The 21,926-nt window shown below is 53.8% G+C and overlaps 1 protein-coding gene across 1 annotated transcript in view; it reads right to left on the reverse strand.

Annotated features, from left to right (window-relative positions):
* The window catches only part of Xkr6 (XK related 6), a 239,444-nt gene that overhangs the window by 16,932 nt on the left and 200,586 nt on the right, over positions 1–21,926 (reverse strand). The window contains exon 2 of the mRNA XM_027927132.3: positions 3,067–3,263. Within this exon, the coding sequence (XP_027782933.1) occupies positions 3,067–3,263 (197 nt within the window). The remainder of the gene's footprint in view (positions 1–3,066; positions 3,264–21,926) is intronic.

The raw sequence follows: 21,926 nt of genomic DNA on the forward strand, positions 1-21,926 counted from the left end.
GACTCACAGGGTAAGAGGCGGCGGCAGCAGCCTCTGGCCCAGCCAGTGCGATGGCATCTGGGGCTCACACACCTGTGTACACTGGTACCAAAGGGTGCACATCTGTTCTCAGCTTGGCCATGGTGCAGGTCAGTCTTTTCTTCCCTGTATTAGTGATGGGCTCCTTCAGAATCCACACAAGTCTGACTCTTCTAGACTCAGCACAGCTTCCTTGCTTGTGGGCACAGGCTTGGGAGCCAAAGTACCTTGGTAAAAACCCAGTCTGCACTGACAAACTTGTGGCCATGTGCAGGGTACCTTACCTCTCTGGACCTTCATTTCATCATCCACAGAATGGGAATGAGAAAGCATGTCTACCTCAAAGGACTGCTATGGGATATTAGTGGGTTAGTTAACCTACGTAATCCTCTGAGGCTAGTCTTTGGCATGCAGTTTTGCTCCCCCAAAGTACTAACTAGCTTAGTTGGCACCACCAGTACCACCACTGTCTCCCATACTCCCTGAAGCACCCTAGGCTCTCAGAGCCACTAAAGTCCCTTGACATTTTCAGTTTCACTGCCCAACCTTCCCCTCCAAGCCAGATCCTACTCATCCATCCAGGTAAAATGTCACCTTCTCTGTGCTGTCCCCAGAAACAGTTACCCTCACATCTGTACTCATCTGTCAATAAGATCTAAAGGCAGAGGTGTCTATGCAATGCATTCCCAGCATGTCTGACTCGTGGCAGGTACTTGACACACGGCGGTACTGGGATGATAGAGGAAGTAGCTGTCAGAGCCCAGGATGGCTCCTCAGAGTGGGCTTAACCAAAAAGGCAGACTAGCTCCATCCCAACCACCGTCCAATGTCCATGCAGACCCATCAGAAAAGCCTAGGCCTGAGGCATAGTGATGGAGCTATCGAGTCTCCGTCCATCCCCAGACCACTCTCCTGTAGGGCCCCTCCAACCCAACATGCCCAGTCAGAACTCCCACAACTTGTTGGTGCCCCCTCCAGAGAAACCTCTCATCTGCCCATTGTTTCACCTCCCTACACTCTGGATCCCCACAATCTCTAATTGTTTTTGTCTCCCCAGAGAAAATGGAAGATGCACAAAGGTGGGTACCATGCCTGCCCATTCTCTGCTCATATGATGACACCCGGCTTAATATACCTGGTGGAAGGGCTGACCGCATCAGGCACCCAAAACATGCCAAGCAATGCACTGTGCAGGTTTGTGTGGGGCTCATGTAGCTATTACCCCCCACTTACAGATGAGGAAGCAGTCAGGAATGCACTTGCCCCACGGTAGAGCTGCACGGTGCCGGCACTCTGCCTGCCTTTCCCACGCACCAGGCTGCCTTCCAAGCCTGCCTTCCAAACCAGCGTAAATGTGATGTCAGATGCTATGCTCTCTTTAGTCTATTTTATCTTTATTTAAACTTTTAAGGTATTAGATTTAAGGAAGACAGCCCAGAAATGTCCAAACAGCTCCAGCATAATATCGTTATTATCATCATGATTATTTCACTTGAGTCTCCATTTGTGGGGAAACTGGATACAAATCCATCTTGCAGGCTGAATATTGTACTATTAACCCAGCCATCAGTGAGGACAAGAGGGTGGAGACCAGGCAATGGTGGGGGAGTTTGGCACGGGGCAAGACCAATGGCGAACTTGGAGAGTAAAGTGGCATTGGTAGCACCATTGGCCTTCCTAAACACCTACAGCACCAACAGTGTCGAGAAGTCAGCAGCCATCACAAGGCCCACCGTCAGCCAGAGATCTCACCAATAGAGGCTGCAGTCCACTCAGGAAGTACGTCCACAACAAACGCACCACCACCACCAACAGGGAGCCAGACACTATAGGAGGCCTGCTGGGCTGATGGTGAGAGCCCAGGAGAACAGGCCATCGACCAGAAAGAGCCGGCCAGGGGGCGACCCCCACCCGCTGCTGCCTTGCTGAGCTGGGCATGCACATGCTCACGTGAGCCTCTGGAGCCAGGACCTCCGGGCTGAGTCTCTTCAGCAACCTGCTGCTTGAACACGAGAGAACCGACCACTCCCCAAGAAAGTCCTCCCATCGCTAGATGGAATGACCCTCACCTGCTTGCACTGACCTTCAGGACGACTCTCTTCCCCACGGCAACCCTTCCAACGTTGGAATTCAGGTCGCCCGAGTCTTCCCAGACCAAAGATCCCATCTCCTCCAACAAGCCATCATTTCTGGCCTCCTTTCATCCTAGATCCTGTTCTCTACTGAAGCTACTGTCCCCTGGCATACATTCTGAGGTGTGACAGTGGCACTTGGAGGCTGGGCTGGCCATTGGTTTTGTGGTGTGACTACAGAGCCTTGACCACCGCAGTCTGACCTTGCAAAAGCTTCTCTGGCAGCCAAGGATGCCTTCGAAATTTCCTGCTGCTGCGGAAACCATGATGCCTGCTGCAGAGCTTCTGAGGCTCCTTGAAGAACACGAGGCCCCAAGGGCCAGAGGGTTTGGGCAGGCGGGGCCATAGGCAGGTGTGTGGCTCTGCCACCTGCTGTAATTGGAGCATAGCCGCTTTGGCCTTGATTGACAAGTGGGACTCTACGTAAGTGTGAAGCAAGAGCACCACTAATTACAGCGTCTGCAACCACGAGTGACCCCTGACATTCCACTCTGCCTTAGTCCTGTGCTCTCTCTAGGCCTGAGCTCCTGCATCCCACAGCACACCCGGGCTCAAGCCAGCGCCAGAGGGAAGGGGCCACCCTGCCTGGCTGGGAGACCTAGGGCTCTTGGCTCTGCTGGGGGCCTGACTGGCTTCTCCTGCCCCGGGGCACTCTGGAGACCCAGGTCTGCACTGCTCATTCAACAGTGTCTTGGGGAGGCCCAGAGCCCGCTAGTGGGGAAACCTCTGTGCTGTGTAGGCGACGTCAACATTGCTCAGGGCTCGGTGTCCTGAGGACCCAGAGCTGGGACTCCCAGCGCCCTCGGAGGTGCCAGGCCCTCCCAGAGCTCCCAGGAGGTGACCCCGCAGGAGTGGGGCGGGGCCTAGCGGTTCCGGGGCGTGGCCTGGGCGGGGCGTGGCCAGGGTGGGCACTCACAGGGCAGCGTCTCGGCGCTGTTCTTCTGGATCATTATGCAGAGCTGTAGCACCAGTTGGGGGGCGCTCTCCAGGAAGGTCTCCAGGAGGCGCAGCATGTTGACGTCTGCATATTCGTACATCATAGCCCAGTAGAAGCGTCGCTGGTGTTCCTTCTGCCGCTGGCTCTGAATCCCCAGGTACATGGTGCGGATATACCTGCAGGGAGACACAGGACAGAACACAGAGGCGTGGGTGGGGTGGGCGCTGCAGAAGGACCCGGGCCATCCCTGCCTGTGCCGGCCCCCACCCACCCACGTGGGCGCACAAGGTCCCGGAGACTTGCTCGGGGCAGATCAGAAAAATCTGACATCTGGAGCCCTAGGCGAGTCCTTCCCATCCTGGCCTCTGTGCGCTCATCTGGAAAATGGGAGAGTGGGGCCAGATGATCTTCCAGGGCCTACCACTTAAGCATCTTAGTGAGCCCAGAACGCAGGTGGACTTCCTCGGGTTCAGGATCATAGGGAAGCATTCCAAGAGAGTTGACACTCTGCTGCACTCTAGAGAGGGTGGGAATTAGCCTTTGTGACATTCCACTAAGTGCCACTCACTGACTGGCCCTACCTAGGAGGTGAGTTGATATGGCAGATGGGAAAGTTGGAGCCCTGAAAGTTCATGCTCCCAAGCTGGAGGGCTAGTAAGAATGGCAAGTTACCCACCACAGCCCATATGTCCCCCTGCATCAGGGAGCCCGCAAAGGAGCCTTCATCCCTGGTCAGTCACAGATCCACTGACCCCTCTGTCAGGATGACACCCAGGCTCCACAGGGGGAGCAAAGGGCAAAGGAAGCAGGTCCAGGTGGAGTGCTTGCAGGTCAGCCCTGCGTGCTGTGGGACCTTGAACCAGTCTTCTAACTCTACCCCTAACTCACCTTCTGTAACGAGGGAGCCTCATAGAGTGTGTGGCCCATTAGAGATGAGCAGGTGGGTACCCACCTTGGGTAAGCCTCACTTTTACCTGAACTTTCTGGAACTGTATCTGCAAGCCCCAGTCAGGCAAGAGGACAATTTAAGGTCCCATCAAAACCCACTAGTGGCCTCTGAGGCAGGGCCAGGGTCACGGGTGTAGGCCTCAGAGGCCTGTCCAAAAGCATCAGGAAGTTCAGCTTTGTGGGTCCAGTTAGGATTAAGCAAGGAACTAGTGCCATAGCCAGTGGGAGAGAACCTGGCATCCCCAGGGAGATGTGGCCACACGCTCCGTGCATGTTCTGCCCACATTCCTGAGCCTCCCAGAGTGCCGTGCCAGTATCAGACCTGGAGCACATGGCCGGCACCCTGTGGAGGCCCAGCTGTCCTCAAGTATTTCCAAGTGCCCAGTTGGGGCTACAAGACGACCCTCCCTGTCCCCACCATCACCACCGGCCTTGTCTGCATTGTCGCTGGTCTGCACTGCCCTCTCCCGCCCATAACCGCCCCTCTTCCCGCAGCAGCCAAAGTGCTCCTTGAAGAGCCCACGTATGGCCCTCGCTCCTCTTCCGCTGACCCTCCACAGCTCCCCATGGTACTTGGAGTGATCCAGAGCTGTCCTCATGGCCCAGCACACTGCCACCTCTCCAGCCTCACCTCTGTCCTTTCTCTAGGCCTCCCTCAAGGATACTCCAGGACATGTGCCCACTGACTCAGAGGTGTGACCCCCCCCCAAAATGTGCTGGCCAAAAATAAAAAAGAAACAAAGTACTGGCCACGTGAGCCCCCCCTCCCCCCAAACGTCTGGGACAGTGCTGTGGCATTCTCTCTGGACCCCTAAGGCCTTTGGGGGAGATTCTGGTGGCTATCCTGGAGAGACCCACCTGAGGACCCAGGACCCACACCTCATCTCGCTGGTTACACCCCTGAAGTGAGTGGATGCTGTTCTACTGAACATTAAAGCAAGGTGCACTGTGGTGCCCTCCATTAGGAGGGACATGGGGAAGGTCCAGGCACACAGGGGTGCCGGCCTGTGGAGTCCCAGCCTGCCTCTTGGGGCAGGTCTGCTCGGTGCCACTTAACAAGTGGGAAACTAAGGCTGGAGGGGAAGCCAACACAGAATTCTCGTTCTGTTCCAGGTGTTGTCACCTGCTGGCTGTGGCACTTCCCATGAGTGGTCCCTCTGTCTGGGCCCCTGCCTGTGAATTCATACCATCAGGGAGACGGGGGGAGGCCCAGGAAGGAGAGGGAGTCTGTGACACTTGATCTGTAAAGCTGCAGCGTCACCAAGGGGTGGCTGGAGGGGTCAGAGATACACACAGAGAAAGAGAGAGAAACAGATGTGAGAGACAGAGGAGGAGAGGAAATTGAAGGAGGAAGGAGAGAGGACAGGGATGAAGGTTTGGGGCCTGAGGCCAGGCCTGCTGGGGAGATGCTGGGGACAATGGGGGCTGGGAGGCCCCTCTAGGGAGCTATCATCGTCATTAGCTTTGGAGGGGATGGAGAGCCAGGCAAGAAGGGCAGAGGGGCCAGATGTGGTGGCAGCTTGGGAAGGCAGGGCAGCAGGGGACAAGGATTCACTGGCTAGGCACTGAGACAGGGCCTCAAACCCAGAGGCTCCGCAGCCACGTGCAGAACAGTCAAGTGTCCGATGGAGCCCTGGTGCTCCATTGGTATCACCAATCAGAACTGGTCCCTGATCCAAAATTCAGCTGTACCCATGTGCCGTGGCCATAGACTCACACCAGGAGCCTGACCACAAGTGCACACTACCTTGGGGTACACTCTGACCACGCACTCTGTCTCCTACCTTTGCAAGTGGCCCAGCTGCTGAAGGAATGATCATGTGGCAGAACCAAGCCCATCCACCCGGCCCCCGATAACGCCTGCACTCAGGTTCCCTGGATCTGTCCTTACCAGAGAGCCGCTCTCCCTCCATCCTCAACCTCCCCCTGGCCACACGCCCTGCTGCCCCACAAGGTGGGGGAAAGGAACACAGTGAACAGAATGTGCTGATTGGCCTGGAAGACCTGCCAGGAGAAGCCGGGCTCTCCCCCGTGAGAGCACCCAGGTGTGGGAGAAGCCAGCGGGAGGGCAAAGCCAGAGTTGCACCCTGAGCTGGTTTCAAACAGATGCCAGGCACAGAGGACGCCACAATCACACCGGAATCAAGTTCGGCAGTGCCACCCCCTGCAGTGCAGCAGCCTGCACCCAGGGGAGCACCAAGTTGGAGTCAGCTCGGGAACCCTCAGGGCAGGTGCCTGCACCCCCTCCCCTGCACTCTGCTCTTCCGTCCTTCAGTCCTTGGTCCCCAGCAGACAACGGGGAGTGCTGGACACTCTCTGGAGCTAGGTCTGATCACTAACCCATTGCCACCTCCACTTTGCAGGTGGGACCCCCCCATGCCAGAGAGTATCAGCCCCTGTCTCAGTCACTTGAGGACCATGGGGAAGAGCCAAGGGTCTCTGACTCCCTGGCCTTGGTGGTCCCTGCAGAGCACACGTGAAGCTCCCGCGCCTCGTGTCCTAGCAGCTGCCCTCCAAGGGGCTGGGATTCCTCCTCCTCTGAACTCCCCCAAGGCCAGCTTCCCTCGTGGTCTAAAGAGCTTCCAGGAAACAAGCAGCCTGGAGGCTGGGGACACTGCACCTCTCCTCTGAGCCCCTGTGCCTGTCCTCTCTGCTCCCTCCATCCCATTTCCCACCAGTAAACTCAGTGCTAGTCTGGGAGACCTGAGGCTGCCCTCCTGCTGCTGCCTCTTGCTGGGCCTCCAACTCCTGTGCAGACAGATTTGGCCCGTGGCCACACGGTGGCGCCAGACACTAAGCATCGCAGAAAGGATGCTCCACACGGGTGACCTCATACCTAAAGGCCCGCGTCTCCTCTGCGACAGAGCAGGGTGCAGGGGCCGTGGGTGAGGCTACAGCCCAGAAGTGCTGGGTCCCCAGGGGAAAGCCCAGAGCCCGCAGGAGGAACACTGGCTGCCACACCTCCAAACTCCCTGTTGTCCCCTTCCCTGGCATGTTCCAGAATGCTCACCTCCCCCAGGTAGGAAGCTCAGGAGAGAGAACACCCAGCCTTCCTCCTGCATTTGCCCCCACCTCTTATTGCCCTCCTGTCACACCACCTCTCCCCCAGAAGCTCTGGATCATGAGGTGCTGGTGGAAATGCAGATGGGCCATGGGCGGGACGGGGCTGCGGCCTGCAGGACTGTGTGACCTTGAGCAAGTCACTTCCTGAGGTTGGGGCAGGCTGGAGGTTCTCTGAGCTTCGCCAACATCTCACAGCTTCCTCCTTCAAGTGACGGCTTCCCAGAACCCAAAATACAGTCCACACCTTCACAAATAATAGCACCTGGTGTCTGCACACCTCTCCTGAGCTGGGCACTATTCTGAGCGTTTTGCATGAATGAGTCGATGTGAATGGGTTAATGGCGCGGACCCGATTCCTGCAGTGCTCCATGAGGAGGTACAACGCTCACCTCAGCTCAGTGAACTGAAGCACCAGGTGAGATGCACTCCTCAACTTACCAGCCTTGTGAGTGGCCAACCAGCGCTTCATGCCCAGCGGTCTGGCTTCAAGGCCAGTGGCCCTGCCTCCAGCCCACACACCCCTCAGGTTGACCCGTCTGGCTCTTGCCTTCTGAACTTTGTCCAACCTACAACCCTCATGACAGAGGAGCAGAGTCTGCCCCAAACACAGGGCTCCTTTCCTGTTCTGCCACATGCTGTCATCTTGGGGGAACATCAACAAGCCCTAATTTTCCTCGTCTGTGAAACACCTCGTCCAGACCAAGGCTCAGGACATGTTGGACAACTGGGCACATGCCGTCTTGAGCCCTCAGAGGTCCACATGCCTGTGGGGGACAGGTGGGGACAGAGGTCGCTGTGCAGGTGGCAGCACATCCTGCTCCCTGCTCTCCTCTTGTCTCCTCCTCCGCCCGCTCTGCCCATTTCCTCCCCTAACTTTATAAGCTGTGGAACTGTCTGAAGCTCCTTAATCCTGCCTCGAGGGGTACTCTCTCGTTCCCCAAGCACATTTTCATTTTTACATCAGCACTTATCTTTTTTCTGATGGCTCATCTAAGGCTCAGAGAGCTGAGTGATATCCTGAAGGTCACACAGCCAGTCCTGGTTCAGGCAAATCAGAGGCCTTTCCTAGACTGTGTTGCTCCACTGGGAGTTAGCTAGGGTCTGCCGCAGACTGACCAGGATGGAAGATAAGTGATTTCTACCAGGCTCGGGAGGCTAAAGAGTTTCACCTATCTGTACCCACAGTCCCTGGCTGCTCAGCGTGGCATATTGAAACCTCTGATTGTGGAAAACAACAAACCCTCAAAGTCCCCCAAACAGGGCCGAGTCCAGGTTTTGCTGGACCTGAAGCTTACAGAACCACTTGAAGAAAAATAGTACTCTCTACCAAGACCTTAAAGTGCAAGCAGCACTACTCTACGCACTCTTTCCTAGAAAACAAAAAGGGAAATTTTATGAGCACAGCATTACTCAAACCTGGTACCAAAAAAAAAAAAAAACAAAAACAAAAAACTAGAAACAATACCAAAACAGAGATGTATAAATCTTCAATAAAATATTAGCAAATCAAATCCAATAACACATAGAAAATATGCCATAGCAGAGCCAATGGAATTAATCTCGGAGATGAAATGCTGGCTCAATGTTCAAAAAAATCAATCAATGTCATCTATGATATGAATGATAAAAACTACAGATCACACCAATTGATGCAGAAAAAAAAAAGCAGTTGATAGAATTCAACATCCACACACCAGAAAAACTCTCATCAAACTACATATTGCAGGAAATTTCCTTAGCCGGATGTAGATATGAGACATTTACAAAAACCCCCAGATAATATACTGAATAATAAAAGAGTGAATGATTTTGTCTTAAGGTCAGGAACAAGGCTATGATATCGACTTTTACCACTCATATTCACCATCATACTGGAAGACCGAGCCAGTGCAAAAAAATCAAGAAAAAGAAATATAGACAGAATGCAAAGGAAAAAAGTAGAACTGTCCCTGTTTGTAAATGACACAATTGCCTAGATTGAAAATCCTCAGGCACCTACAAAAAACACATAGAATTTATTAGTGAATTTATCAGTGCCGCAGTCTGGCTGCAGCAAAATAACCGGGGGGTGACGAGCAACTTGTGTAGATTGATACAGCAGGAGTAGGAGCCGTTTATTGTAGGACAGGAGGGGTATATATACATTCCACACAGCTTATCTAATTAACATAAACTAGATACAGCAGTCAACCAATAAGGAATCTCCACACTTAATGGCTCGCTGGCGTTACTTCACAAACCACTCCCTCTGCAAAATGCCAGGCGCCATCTTGACTTGTTTACAGACTCTAACATTTCCCCCTTTTGTTTAATTTAAATAACGACCATAGTGGTTTTTACACAAACACCACAAACAATCTGCTACAAGCAGGAGGGGAGGATACAAAATGCCACAATACCAAGCCAATTGATGGCTCCATGCAAGAAGCCCTTGGAAAAATTATACCAGCAATGACACCGTTAGCAAAGATACCGAGTTACAATTTGTTGTAGATTACAGTTTGTTGTCTCAGTCCAGGTAAAGCAGTGTCTCAATAGATTAACTCACAGTCCAGGTAAATCACAGTCCAGGTAAGTTCTGCAGGCAGCTAGCTTAAATCACAGTCCAGGTAAATTAGCCTAAGCTGTAGCAGCAGAAACAGCAACAGCTCCAAAGTCTCGTCCATTTCTCAGCCACTAAGAAAACAACCTTCTGAACAATTTAGTACATTATCTCAAGGTTTTTTACATTTGAAATAAGCCTTAATAGTGCTCATTACTCATTAGCTTCCAGGTGTAGGAGAACCATTGCAGTTACTGGCCTTGGAAATGATCTAACTTCAGGGATGCAGCTGTCTTCCACCTGCAGAGTCCCGGGTGAGTGTCCCGGACTCAAACTGCCACTGGGCCCAGGGAGCAAGAGCCCACGAGACTGTGCCTCCAGGTCAGGTCTGGATTTAGGTTCTCACAGTGGCGTCCTGCTCCCCAGGCGGGGGGCGGGGAAGAGCCAGCTGCCGCTGCTTGGAAAGTCCTTGCTGCGCCAAGACCGGCTCGCGCACTTGGCAGCCGCTGCGCTGATTCACGCACCCTCCGGTACCGAAAAGTATTCAGTAATAGCCTTTTGCTGCAACTTTTTTCCTGATAATCCTCCCTCCTCTAACTTTTTTTTTTTTTTTCTGACTAGAGTTCCTGGGCTTCCATCAACACATGCCCTAAGTGCTCTTGGTTCCACTGCGGTGCCTCCTTCCCTTAGTAATTTACTTCTCACCCCTTCCATATTTTCGTCACAAAGACAATACAATACACTGAGACAAAACAAGACACAAACATACTGTATCAATCTTCTCCATTTTCTCAAAATGGCCATTTTTCCTCTCGCCCTATCTGCCTAGGGACAAGCAGATTTGCTCCCGTCCTATCTAGGGACGGGCAGCTTTTTTTTTTTTTCGTCACTTACCCCCGAGTGTCCCGGGACTCCCCCGACGGGCCACCATCTGCCGCAGTCCAGCTGCAGCAAAATAACCAGGGGGTGACGAGCAACTTGTGTACATTGATACAGAAAGAGTGGGAGCCGTTTATTGTAGGACGGGAGGGGTATATATACATTCCACACAGCTTATCTTAATTAACATAAACTAGATACAGCAGTCAACCAATAAGGAATCTCCACACTTAATGGCTCGCTGGCGTTACTTCACAAACCACTCCCTCTGCAAAATGCCAGGCACCATCTTGACTTGTTTACAGACTCTAACATATCAGTATCATATAATGCAAGTTCAGCAAATAAAAATCAATTGTATTTTTATAAACTATGATTGCACAATTGAAAATTTAAATTTTAAAAATACACTATTTAAATTTTCTCCCAAAGATGAAATTCTTAGATATGAATCTAATAAAACATGCAATAAATTTATGCTAAAGCTACAAAATGCTAATAAAAGAAAACCTAAATGGTAGAGACATACCGTGTTCATGGATATGAAGATACACTATTAAGATGACGGTTGTTCTGAAATTGGTCTATAGATTCAAGTAATTCCAATAAAAATTCCAGCAGAATTTTTGCAGATACATACAAGCAGATGCTTAAATTTATATGGAAAGGCAAAGGAACTAGGATTGACAAAACAATTATGAAAAAGAAGAATAAATTTGAAGGACTCACTGTATCTGACTTTAAGACTTACTATAAAGCTGCAGTAATAAAGATGGTGCAGTATTGGCAAAGAGAGAGAAGAAGCATGGGTCAGTGGGACACAACAGAGTCCAGAAACAGACCCCCACAAATATGGCCAACTGATTTTTTTACAAAGTTGCAAAGACAATTCAATGAAGAAAGGCTTCCCATTGGTGTGGTAAGAATTAGTCATCCATGTCCAACAGATAACTTAAAATACATCCTAGACTACAATGTAAAACTGTGGGACTTCAAGGAGAAAATCTTGGTGACCTTGCATGAGGTGAAGAGTTCTTATATATGGCAGCAAAAGCATGACCCATAAAAGAAAAATAGATTAACTAAATCATCAAAATAAAAAACTTCTGCTCTGTGAATGACATTGCTAAGAGAATGAAAAGACAAGATGTAAACTGGGAGAAGACATTTACAAATCACATATGACACAGAACTTGTACCCAGAATACACAGAGAACTCTCAAAATCCATCTGCAAGAAACAATCAACCCAATTTTTAGAAATGGGCCAAGGATTAGAATAGACATTTCACCAAAGAAGATGTTGAATGGTAAGTAGGCACAGTGGGAAAAAACTCAACATTGTAAAGTAGCAAAACACATTAAAATCACAATTTAAAAAAACACAATAAGGTAGTTCTTCATACCTCATTGATCTAAAATATTTTTAAACTGACAATGTCCAGCACTGGAGAGAATACAGGAATGATCATATATTACAGGTAGGAATGCAAATGGTACAGCCTCTCTGCAAAATAAATAGTTCTTATAGCCTCTTATAAAGATACTCTTATATGATGCAGCAACCCAATTTCTGGGTTGAATAGAAATTATCTAGAAACATAAGAAATTATCTAGAAACAATAACTTATGTCTACACAAAAATGTGTACCCAAATGTTTTAGCAGTTCCATTCATAATTGCCAACTATTCCTCAACAGGGAATGGATAAACCAACTGTGGCACATCTATACTGTGGGCTGCGACTCAGGAATAACAATGCACAGAGCAGCAATGCACAGATAACCTGCATGCGTCACAAGGCGTCACGCAGAAGGAGAAGGCTGTGTGAACAGTTCTGTACTGAGCAACTTCACCTGCCTGACATCTGGAGAGGTGGAGAGAGAGAATTAGTAGCTGCAAGGGTTGGAGCTAGGGGGGTGCTTTACTTAAAAGGGGGTGTTCTATGGCAAGGAAACCATCAGTGAGACAATTATGGTGGTGGTTGTGTGTTTCTATATGTGCATTGAAACTCAAAGACCTTTCCAGACACACAGAAAAGTCAAGTTTACATTACATAAATGTTCTTTTTAAATTTTTTACCAAAAAAAAAAAAAACTAGTTTAAAATATTTTAAAGCGTATGAGAATGCAGGGGTGCACATAAGGTGCTGGAGAGGCTGCGGCAGGAGGATGGCTCAAGCCCAGTAGTTTGAGGCCAGCCTGGACAACATGGTGAGACCCTGCCTCAATCTGAAAAGAAAAGGAGTATAGAAGGACAAGTACAGAATTAAGTACAGGGCCCTAAAACTCAAGTTTCAGTAGGGCCACAAGTCCACCTGTCTTTGAATACCTTCAGAACCTGTTTCTCACACCTTATCTCAGAACCTGTTTCTGCAGACTTCTTTTTCTTTTTAATACATTTTCTTTCTTTATCTATCTATTTATTTATATACGTGTGGTGCTGGGGATCAAACCCAGTGCCTCATATGTGCTAGACGAGTGCTCTACCGCTAAGCCACAACCCCAGCCCCCTCTGCAAACTTCTTGCAGGAACAAGCCCTCAGACCCTAGAGGGAAAGGCCCAAAAGAAACCTCCTTCCAGAACCAGCTGGTGCCAAGGATTCAGCACTCCTGCACCCAGGGAACAGCACCCAGCCAGACAGGCAAGAAGGCAGGGGCAAAGAGCCCACAAGAAGGGTGGTTTCCTATCCCCCGGCCCTTCCTGCTTCTCCCCTTCCTGACCAAAGTCTCTTGGGGCCTGGCCCTGGGGACTGCACCCTGAGGACATGACTCCCTGGGGCCATTGGGGAATGACTCTGGGGTACTGACTCACCCCAGGAGGAAGGAAGGGAAGGGGGAGGGAGGGAGGAACCTCAGGGGAGAGGGGCTTCAGGTGGCAGGAACTACAAGGCCAGGCTGGACTCTGATGGAAGCTACTGACAGACCCAGGCCTACCTTCCGACATCCAGGGTGTGCCTGCCAGTCTCCAGAGCCCAGGGCCAGCCAGGGGGTCATCAACCCCAAGAAGCCATTAGAAATCTGTGGGGATAACTGAGCAGAGACCATGGCAGGCCCTGAATTCCACCTGTGCCCAGGTCTTTCTGACCTGCCTTTACGTGACCCTCCATCCCCACCCCACCCCCCACCACAGCCTCAGCCCTGCCTCCAGATGCAGAAGTCCCCGTCTGCAGAACTGGCCTGGTGGGTTGGTGCAGGGGCAGGAAGAGGAGATGGTGTACACCCAGGGCCGTGCAGTCACAACCGAGGCCAGAAGTCACCAGGTAGGAGCACATGGCAGGCCTCTGAGGCATCCTACCCGCTCTGCACATGGGGCAACTGAGGGTTGGAAATCAGCAGAGGTCACCCTACTGGCTTTTGGGACCCATGAGCTCAGTCATTGACAAGGATCTGTGTGAGCCTGGTTAGGATCTCACTCCCCCAGGGCCAGGTCCTAGCCTGGCTGTGCCCAGCCTCCACAGTGTCCAACACATAGGAAGACACTAAAGGGCATCTGCTGCTGACCTTGGTGGCAGGGCCGGCTGGCCTCGCCCCAGCCTCCTGACCTCAGAGGTCAGCCTGCAGGGCCACACAGCTGCATTTCTCATTGAGCTGCAGGGCCTTCCTGCAAGGGGTGGGCCTCTCCATCTTGGCCGACAGCCTGAGACCACCCCAGCCAGCAGAGCCTTGTTGGCATCCCCTGCAAGCCCAGGGTTTACCAAGGAGGCCACCGAGGCCCAAGGCCACAGCACCCCGCAGGCCCCGACGGCCCATCCCAGGCTGCTCCGCCGTCCACAGCCAGGCCCAGGGGCTGAGCTCCGACCTCTTCATGGCTCTTCCCAGAAGGACAGGGAAAGCTGACCCCAGGCAGGACAGGGTTTTCTCTGAAGCCAACAGCAGCTGTCCGCCTGCAGCCTCCTTGCTATTTCAAAAATGCCTTCTACTTTTGTCATATTTGAATTCTAGTAGCCACGCCTCCAGGTCCACCCAGACATGTCAACCCGCATTCTCTGTCACACCCACACTCCGGCACCCGGCCACTGGCGGCCACCTGCACTCCACACCCAGACACCCTGTGCACACCGCACACTCTGCACACAAGGACTGTCTACACCCACCCATGTGCTCACACCCTGCAGCCGTGCCCTGCACACACACACACACACACACTCATGCTACAAATACGTGTCTTGGATCTCCATCTGCACAGACACCTGCAAACGCGGTCACAGCCATGGCCCTGCATCCACAGCCAACCTGGAGTGCTGAGGGGAGGGAGGTTTGTCTGTCCTCCCCTGTCCCCCCTGGATTCCCTGCTTCTGGCCATTTGTTGTCACCGTTATGTCCACAGGGAGGGCAGGCAGACAGAGAGAAGAAAGCCAAGCCCCTGTCAAGCCACCAGAACCCTTGGTGGCTGTGGACCCCTTAGAGAGAAGAGTGGGGGCCACCTAACTACCAAATGGGAAGTGAGGGTCTAGGGGACCCAGATGTGATGACAGACTGTCCTTGCTATTGAGGACAGAGCTCTTACCAGCCACAAAAGCCCCTCCTGAGGGCTCACCCAGAACTCCACCTGCTGAGCCTCCTGCCCTGGCCCCTGCCCTCCTCACGCTGTCCCACCTCTGCTCTCCTGTGCCAGGCTGACTTGCCGTAGCAGCAGAGGTGCTATAGGAATGCACCCTCAGCTGCATCCCACCAGGGTGGCGGAGCTGCCTGCCCGAGTTCTGCCCAGTGGGACCACCCAGGGTGGGAAGGGCAGGCGGCCATGTGCAGGAGGCAATAGGTCCAGGAGGTTTCCGGGCCCCTGGCTACATGGCTTGGGTAGGGACCTCCCTGTCTGTGCTCTTCCCACTCCCATCTTACAGATGTGGAAACTGAGGCCAGCCGAGTTCTAGTCACCGAGTGGCCCCCGGGGCCTCTGTGACCTCACCTCTCTCCCACACTCACTGCCCCCTGGCCATGCTGGCAGCTCTCCACCCCCAACCTTGCGGGGTGTGCCCTCACTGTGTCTTGGTCTCTGCCTGGAGACCCTTCCTGAGCAGGCGGAGCCCCCTCCACAGGCCTTACCTGCTACCCAGGCCTGTCACCCTTGGGATGATCAGACTCAGTATAACAGTGGTCCCCGTTGACTGGCTCCTTTCTCAGGCCCAGCACGTGACGTGCTCTACCCTCATTCCCTTGTGTAACCCTCCCCACACCTCAGAATGGCTTCAACGCAGAAACTGAAGCAAGTCACTGCCCAGGGCAGTAGCCACCAGGATGCATGCCCAGGCCAACTGACCCCAAGGTGACGCCCTGATCTAGAGCATGATCATCTCCTGTTTATTCTCTCTCTCTCTCCCTGCCTCATTTATTACTTTCAACAACCCTAAAACTAGATCACCTGTTAGCCCCACTTTACAATGAAGGAGACTGAGGGCCAGAGGGTTAAGTGGCGTGTTCATGCTAGAAAGCAGGTGTGAGCCTCTGCCTGGACCACATGCCTGTTTCCCACCTGGAGGCCTCTCCCCTCTGAGATCAGGGCTCTCTTTACCCTCTCTCCGTACAGTCTCCGTACCTCGACCCAGTGCCAAAGCCACTTAAAAATCAGATGCCTCCCCCCCTAGACTTGGCTCCCAGGAGGGGGGTCGCATGCCCCAGGTGGCTGTCCCACTGGTAGATGTGCAGCTGAGGTGTGCTACCGTGACCTGGCCCAGCTCTGGTGGAAAGCTGGTTTCCTTTGGCCACGAGCTGTCTGCAACCCCAGCTTCAAATGCAGGCCACACAGGTCCCCCGAGGTAGGCAGCCAGCTGAGGCAGGAGCTGAGTCAAAGCAGGAAGGATTTGCATGGAACGGGAGAGGGCACTTCAGAGCCCACTAGGGGGAGACAGATTTTCTGCCCATCCCAGACAGTTTGAAAAAATAGAAGCCAATCTCCTGGGGCTGCTACATACTCCAGCTCACAGAGGGCAGGGGCCAGAGCTGGAGGCCTCCCAAGGGCCCTCTTGGCTCTGCAGTCTAACACCCTGAACGGCAGAGCCAGCACCCATGCACGGGCCCCTCCTTCCAGCTCCCTCAAAACCACCCCAAATGCAAAGTCTGGATGGCTCAAGGGACCCACCAAGCCCACACAGCCAGGAATAGTGCACCAATGCAGCCCTGACTAAGGGTTCCAAGCTCTCTGCCAGTATGAGAATGGATTCTAGAATCTTTCATAGCATGGCTGGCACTGGAGAGCTCTTTACATGACCCCAAATGGGCACAGCTTCAGCCAGGAGGGAAGGTGGAGGGCACCGGCTGCCAGCTCAGCCCCTGGGAGCAGCACAGCCATCGGAGCTATTTTTAGCCCTTCTCTCCCGAGTCCTGACATCAGCTAAACAACGGTGGCAGCTCAGGGCACGCGTATGAGAGAGCAGGCTTGAAATGGCATTTCTTCCAGGGCCCGGAGAAGGGGCAGGGGAAGGTGCCTTGCAGCTTCAGGCAATGATTGCAACAGGCAGCGCCACACGATCTTTCTGAATGTCAGCCTCCACCGTGGGGTGGCCTGCGCCCTGGCCGGGGCCAGACTTCCCTAACACCCAGGGCTCAGGAGAGCATTCCCCCAACACAGCCCAGCCGCCTCCTTCCCCACTCATTTCCCACCTGCTCTGCAGCCTAACACTCCCAGTAGGACCAGGCTACGTCCCCTTCTCCAAGACACTGCAAAACTACTTGATGAGAAGCACCCAAATGCCTCGGCAGACTCATGTTTTGGAGAAACGTCTTTGGACAGAGACCAGGTTTGGGGTTTTCGACTTATCTTGGTGTGTCCGGTATGAGGCACACTCCTGGCACCTAATAGGCACTAGATGTATGCACAAGTGAATACACAAGTTGGGCAGCCTGTTAGTGAAATCCTTAGGCTCTGGGAAGTTCAGATATTCACACCCCAAGTTCCCAGAGCTGGGATAAGGAAGCTCCCACTTTCCCAGGTTCTGCCACACCTCTGCATCCCCAAGTCTCTGTGGTGGCCCAGAGCAGCTCTTCCTCCCGGCCCCCTCTTGCCCTTGCCCTCCGCTCACTGACTTCTGGCCCAGCCCTCCGTCCTGGTGGAACAGCGGCTGCACTGATTTCCTGTCCAGCCAGATGTGCTCTGCCACCCACGGGACACGCCCATTGAGGGTGCTCCTGTGCCTGGAGCTGTGACCCTGCCGTGGCACTGTGGGGAGGGAGGCTCCACCTTGACCTAAACCAGGGCTGAAGCCCCGGCTGTGCTCCTCTGCTGCACCCTGCTGCGAGGTCTCCGCAGACGTCAGAGCACCCCACATCTTCAAGAGGGGCTCACTGGGCCAAAGTCAAGTCCCCTGAAGATTGCCGGGGACATCAAATATGTAACTAACATCAAAACATGAGCACATGGTAGAGCCACCCAATACGGAGGCCCCAAGGTACTGTGGGCACCAGCAGGAGGATGTGATTTTACCCTTGTTCTAGCCCCGGGTGCAGGTGTCCTCTCCCATCCCATGACACATCTGTCATTTATGAACTTGTCTGAGACATTGAAGGTGCTTCTCGGGGTGGGTTATTCTCCCCGGGGACGAGGCTGTCCTTCAATTTGCCTTAAATGTGCCCCTTTCAGACACTCCTCAGCATCCACTGCAGTGACCAGCTCCCTCCCAATCAGATTCAGGCATCCAACGGACATGACTGAGCGCCTACTGCATGCCACACACTGTGAGAGGCTCAGGGGACCCAGACAAAATCCCTGCCCTCATCCTCTTCAGACCAAAGAAGGCAGGACCCATGTGGAGCTGGGCACGGAGTGGAAGAAGGGGAGCCTCCCACGTCCACGGCCAGGCACGAGGAGTGTTTGTAACAGGGGCATCGAGTGGAGTGTTGAAGGAGGAGCGCGTTTCCCCAGCAGCGACAGGGAGATGGGGTTCCGAGCAGATGGCCACAGAACGGGAAGGAGCCTGACAGATTTGTGTGGGCAGGGAGAGGAGGGAGGCTGCACAGGAAGGGCCTGTGGAGGGCCCGTCCAGGAGGACAGGGAGGTGAGGGCCGGATGTCCTCACTAGAAATCCCACCCTGCTGCGGTGGAAGGCAGCTGGAGCCAGGAGACCCAGGCCCAGGGACTGCAAGTGAGGAGCCTGTGCCAAGGGCTGGTGCTGGGGAAGAATAAGCCCCGGGCCCCAGGGAGAGGGAGGAAAGGACGGCAGGGCCCAGGGTGGTGCTCTTGTCCCGGTGGGCAGGGCTGCCCCCAACGAGATGGACCCAGGAGGAAGGGGCAGTACTGAGAGGAGAATGGGGACGAGTTCCCAGGAACGGCAGGGAGGCCCTTGTGGGTTTGTGTACAGCGTAGGGGGACATGGGGACTGGAGAGGCTGGGGGAGTCTGGAGGCATGGCGGGGCCACCAGGGAGGCTGCATGGAGTGGAGCAGGCAGGACCGGCCTGAGGACAGCAGCTTCAGAAAGGGAGGGACGGAGGGGCCTCGGATGATCCTGGTGAGAGAGGACAGGAAGTTATGCCCAACAAGGCAAGAAGGAGAAGGAGAAGAAGAAGAAGAGAAGACAGACAGACAGACAGCTCGGAGCGGCCACCTGGGGCCTCACAGGTTCTCGCCCAAGCCCAGCCCTCCAAACCCGCCGGTTCTGGTCCCTGGGTTCCATGTTGCAGATTCCCTGATCGAGTATCACACCTACATTTTAAGTCACATCTGTGCTGAACACATACAGACTCTTTTTCTTGTCATTCAACACAGTTGACAACTATTTACATAGCGACCAGGTGCGTTAGGAACTGTGAGTCACTTGGAGATGACTTAAAGTACAGGGGAGGAGGTGCTCAGGTTCTGCACAAAGAACCCCCATTTTTCTGAGCATCCGGGGATCTGGGCACCTGGAACCCACCCCAGGGCACTGAGGGACAGTGGTGCTGGCGAATACCACCTTCACTCACCTAAGGGTCTGAGGTTTTCCTGTATCCCCTCCCGGCTCTCGGTTTTGAGGCCGAGAAATCCTGTCTGCTCACCCCGTCCACTGCCAGGGTGGTGGGCGCTCCCTTGGCTCAGGAGAGTCCCTGCCCTCCCTCTGGGGTGGGGAGAACCTGCAGGAGCCCCAGAGCAGAGGGCAGGACTTCCCAGGGACCCTTCCAGGTCACAGTGGCTGCCACGCCTGGGTGTGGGTGGGTAATACCCCTCAAAGCCAAGTCTGGGGTGTCAGGGGGATTCGCAGAGGAGGTGACTGCAGCATGGCCACCCTCCCCACTGAGAAGTCAGCTTGGGATATTACAGTGGCTGCCATTTGAATGCCAAGTACCACCAACATCTCATTCCTCACAACGACCCTTTGAGGAAAGCCATCTTTCCCATTATGGATGGGGAAACTAAGTTCAGAGAGGCTTGGAAACTTGCCCAAAGTTGCACATCAAGAGAATTAGAGCGTTGGGATTTGGACCCAGGGCAGTCACACTGAGGCCTGTTACCTCCTTCTGCAGCCTCCTGCAGCCTCCATGTCCCTCTTCTGCCTCCGTAGAAGATGTGGTCACTGCTTCAACACTGTGTGTTTAGGATTTAGCCCTGGAAACCCTCCCCAAGTGGGAAATGGGCTCAGGAATCCACATGGCTTCCCAGGGAGCCGTTGGAACCTGGCCTCAGACTTTCCTGCCACGTTTGGCTACCTCTGTCCCGGCTGTATGGCCCTGGGGAAGGTCTTCGTCCTTTGTCTCCCTCTCAGCGATATGAGCAGAGAGTTCAGGTGAGCTCTCAGGCCCTGGTCCGCCTCCCAGCCACCCCGCAGGACTCAGCAGACCCTCCAACAGCCCCCACTCGCCACCCCACCCTGTAGGCTGCCTTCCTGCATGCGAGGGGCCTGATGCCACCAGGAGGGAGCTCGGCTGGACCCAGGCCTCCTCCCTCAACACCCCACCCCTTCTGGGTGGCCAGACACTGTCATGTGTTGGTCCTGGAGTCTCAGTGGGAAACAGGAGGGACCCCAGGTTGCACAGCGGAGCCAGGGTGGCCGGTGACATTCCACATGGCAGAGCCGACATCATGAGGTGCTCACCATGCCCTGGTCCCTCCCTGGCAGCCTGATCTCCCTAAACAACTCCCCAAAGTGTCCAGGGGACAGACGGCCGGGGCTGCAGTCTCCACTGAGCACGCCTCACACTGCTCTCCTCCAGCATCTCCACCGCTGCTGGGCTCCTGGAACGCAGTCCAAGCACTGCGCTGGGAACCTGGAAACCGAGTCCCGGGGACTACGGGGCTGGTTCTAGGGCCTGGATAAATCACACCCCAAACTCAACCCCTGCCTCTGTGCGCAACTAAAGAGCTGAGTGATGAAGAGGGCAAGATGGTGGAGCGCAGGAAGCTGCATCCAAGCTGCACCACGGTTAGAGCCAAAGCGGCAGGGGTGTGGCTTCTTAGCAAGGTGGGTGAAAACAGGACTTCATTAAATTTTAATACCAGACATGCAGAGTGGCTTAGGGACTTGGAAATTTGGGTACAATGAACAAAAAAGAAAGAATACAATGGAGCCAATGTGGCAGGGGGGCAGTGCGGGCTCACCACAGGCAGAGGGAGGGGGATCACAGTCTTTTTTATTTTGATTTTTAAAAATATTTTTAGGTGTAGTTGGACACAATACCTTTTATTTATTTATTTTTATTTGGTGCTGAGGCTCGAACCCGGCACCTTGCACGTGCCAGGCGAGTGCTCTACTGCTGAGCCCCAGTCCCAGCCCAAGAGATCACAGCCTTGGTACAGAGAAACCTGAGATGAAATGCTGCCTAATAGCTGATCAATGCTGCACTGTGCACTGGTGCTTGAAAAGTGCGCTCTGTAGCTCAGCTGGCCACCGAGAGCTGGGGTGGAGCCGTTTGGGGGCGAGTGCACCCCCACCATGACTGCAGGACCCAAAACACACAGCCACGATTTCCAGGCAGATGCTTATTGAGGGATCTAGGCTTGATGGACCAGGAGTGGAACAGGTGTGGAGGAGACCACCCAGTGGGACTAGGGTTGGGAAGGAGCCAGCTTCTATTGCATCAGGCAGCTCACCTGACCAGCTGCAGGGGGCAGGAGTCTGAGCTGGAAGGGGTGAAGACCCTCAGAGACTACGCCTGGGAAGGCTGTGCTGCTGGGCAGCTGTGAGTGGAGGATTGGCACCCCTGCCCCATATTTGTATTTCTCAGGAGGCTCCTGAGAACCAGGAGCATACTTGACATGTGGATGATATACTTGACGCGCAGAAGAGATCAGCTATATCTATCCCTAGGGGCAGGTCAATCCAGTCTCTCCAAAGCAGTCCCCCCAGCAAAGGCCCCGAGACCTGCTTAGACCTCAGCACCACCTGCTGGACCGCCCCTCACAGAGCGCACAGAAGCAGCGCCCTGGGAGTGCACTGAACTGCTCTGAAAGGACAAAACACCAACTGACAGTGCCACCTACCCCATCCTACCTCATGGGGTGA

This window comes from Marmota flaviventris, chromosome 3 (assembly GCF_047511675.1).
Source record: "Marmota flaviventris isolate mMarFla1 chromosome 3, mMarFla1.hap1, whole genome shotgun sequence".
NCBI classification, from domain to species: domain Eukaryota; kingdom Metazoa; phylum Chordata; class Mammalia; order Rodentia; family Sciuridae; genus Marmota; species Marmota flaviventris.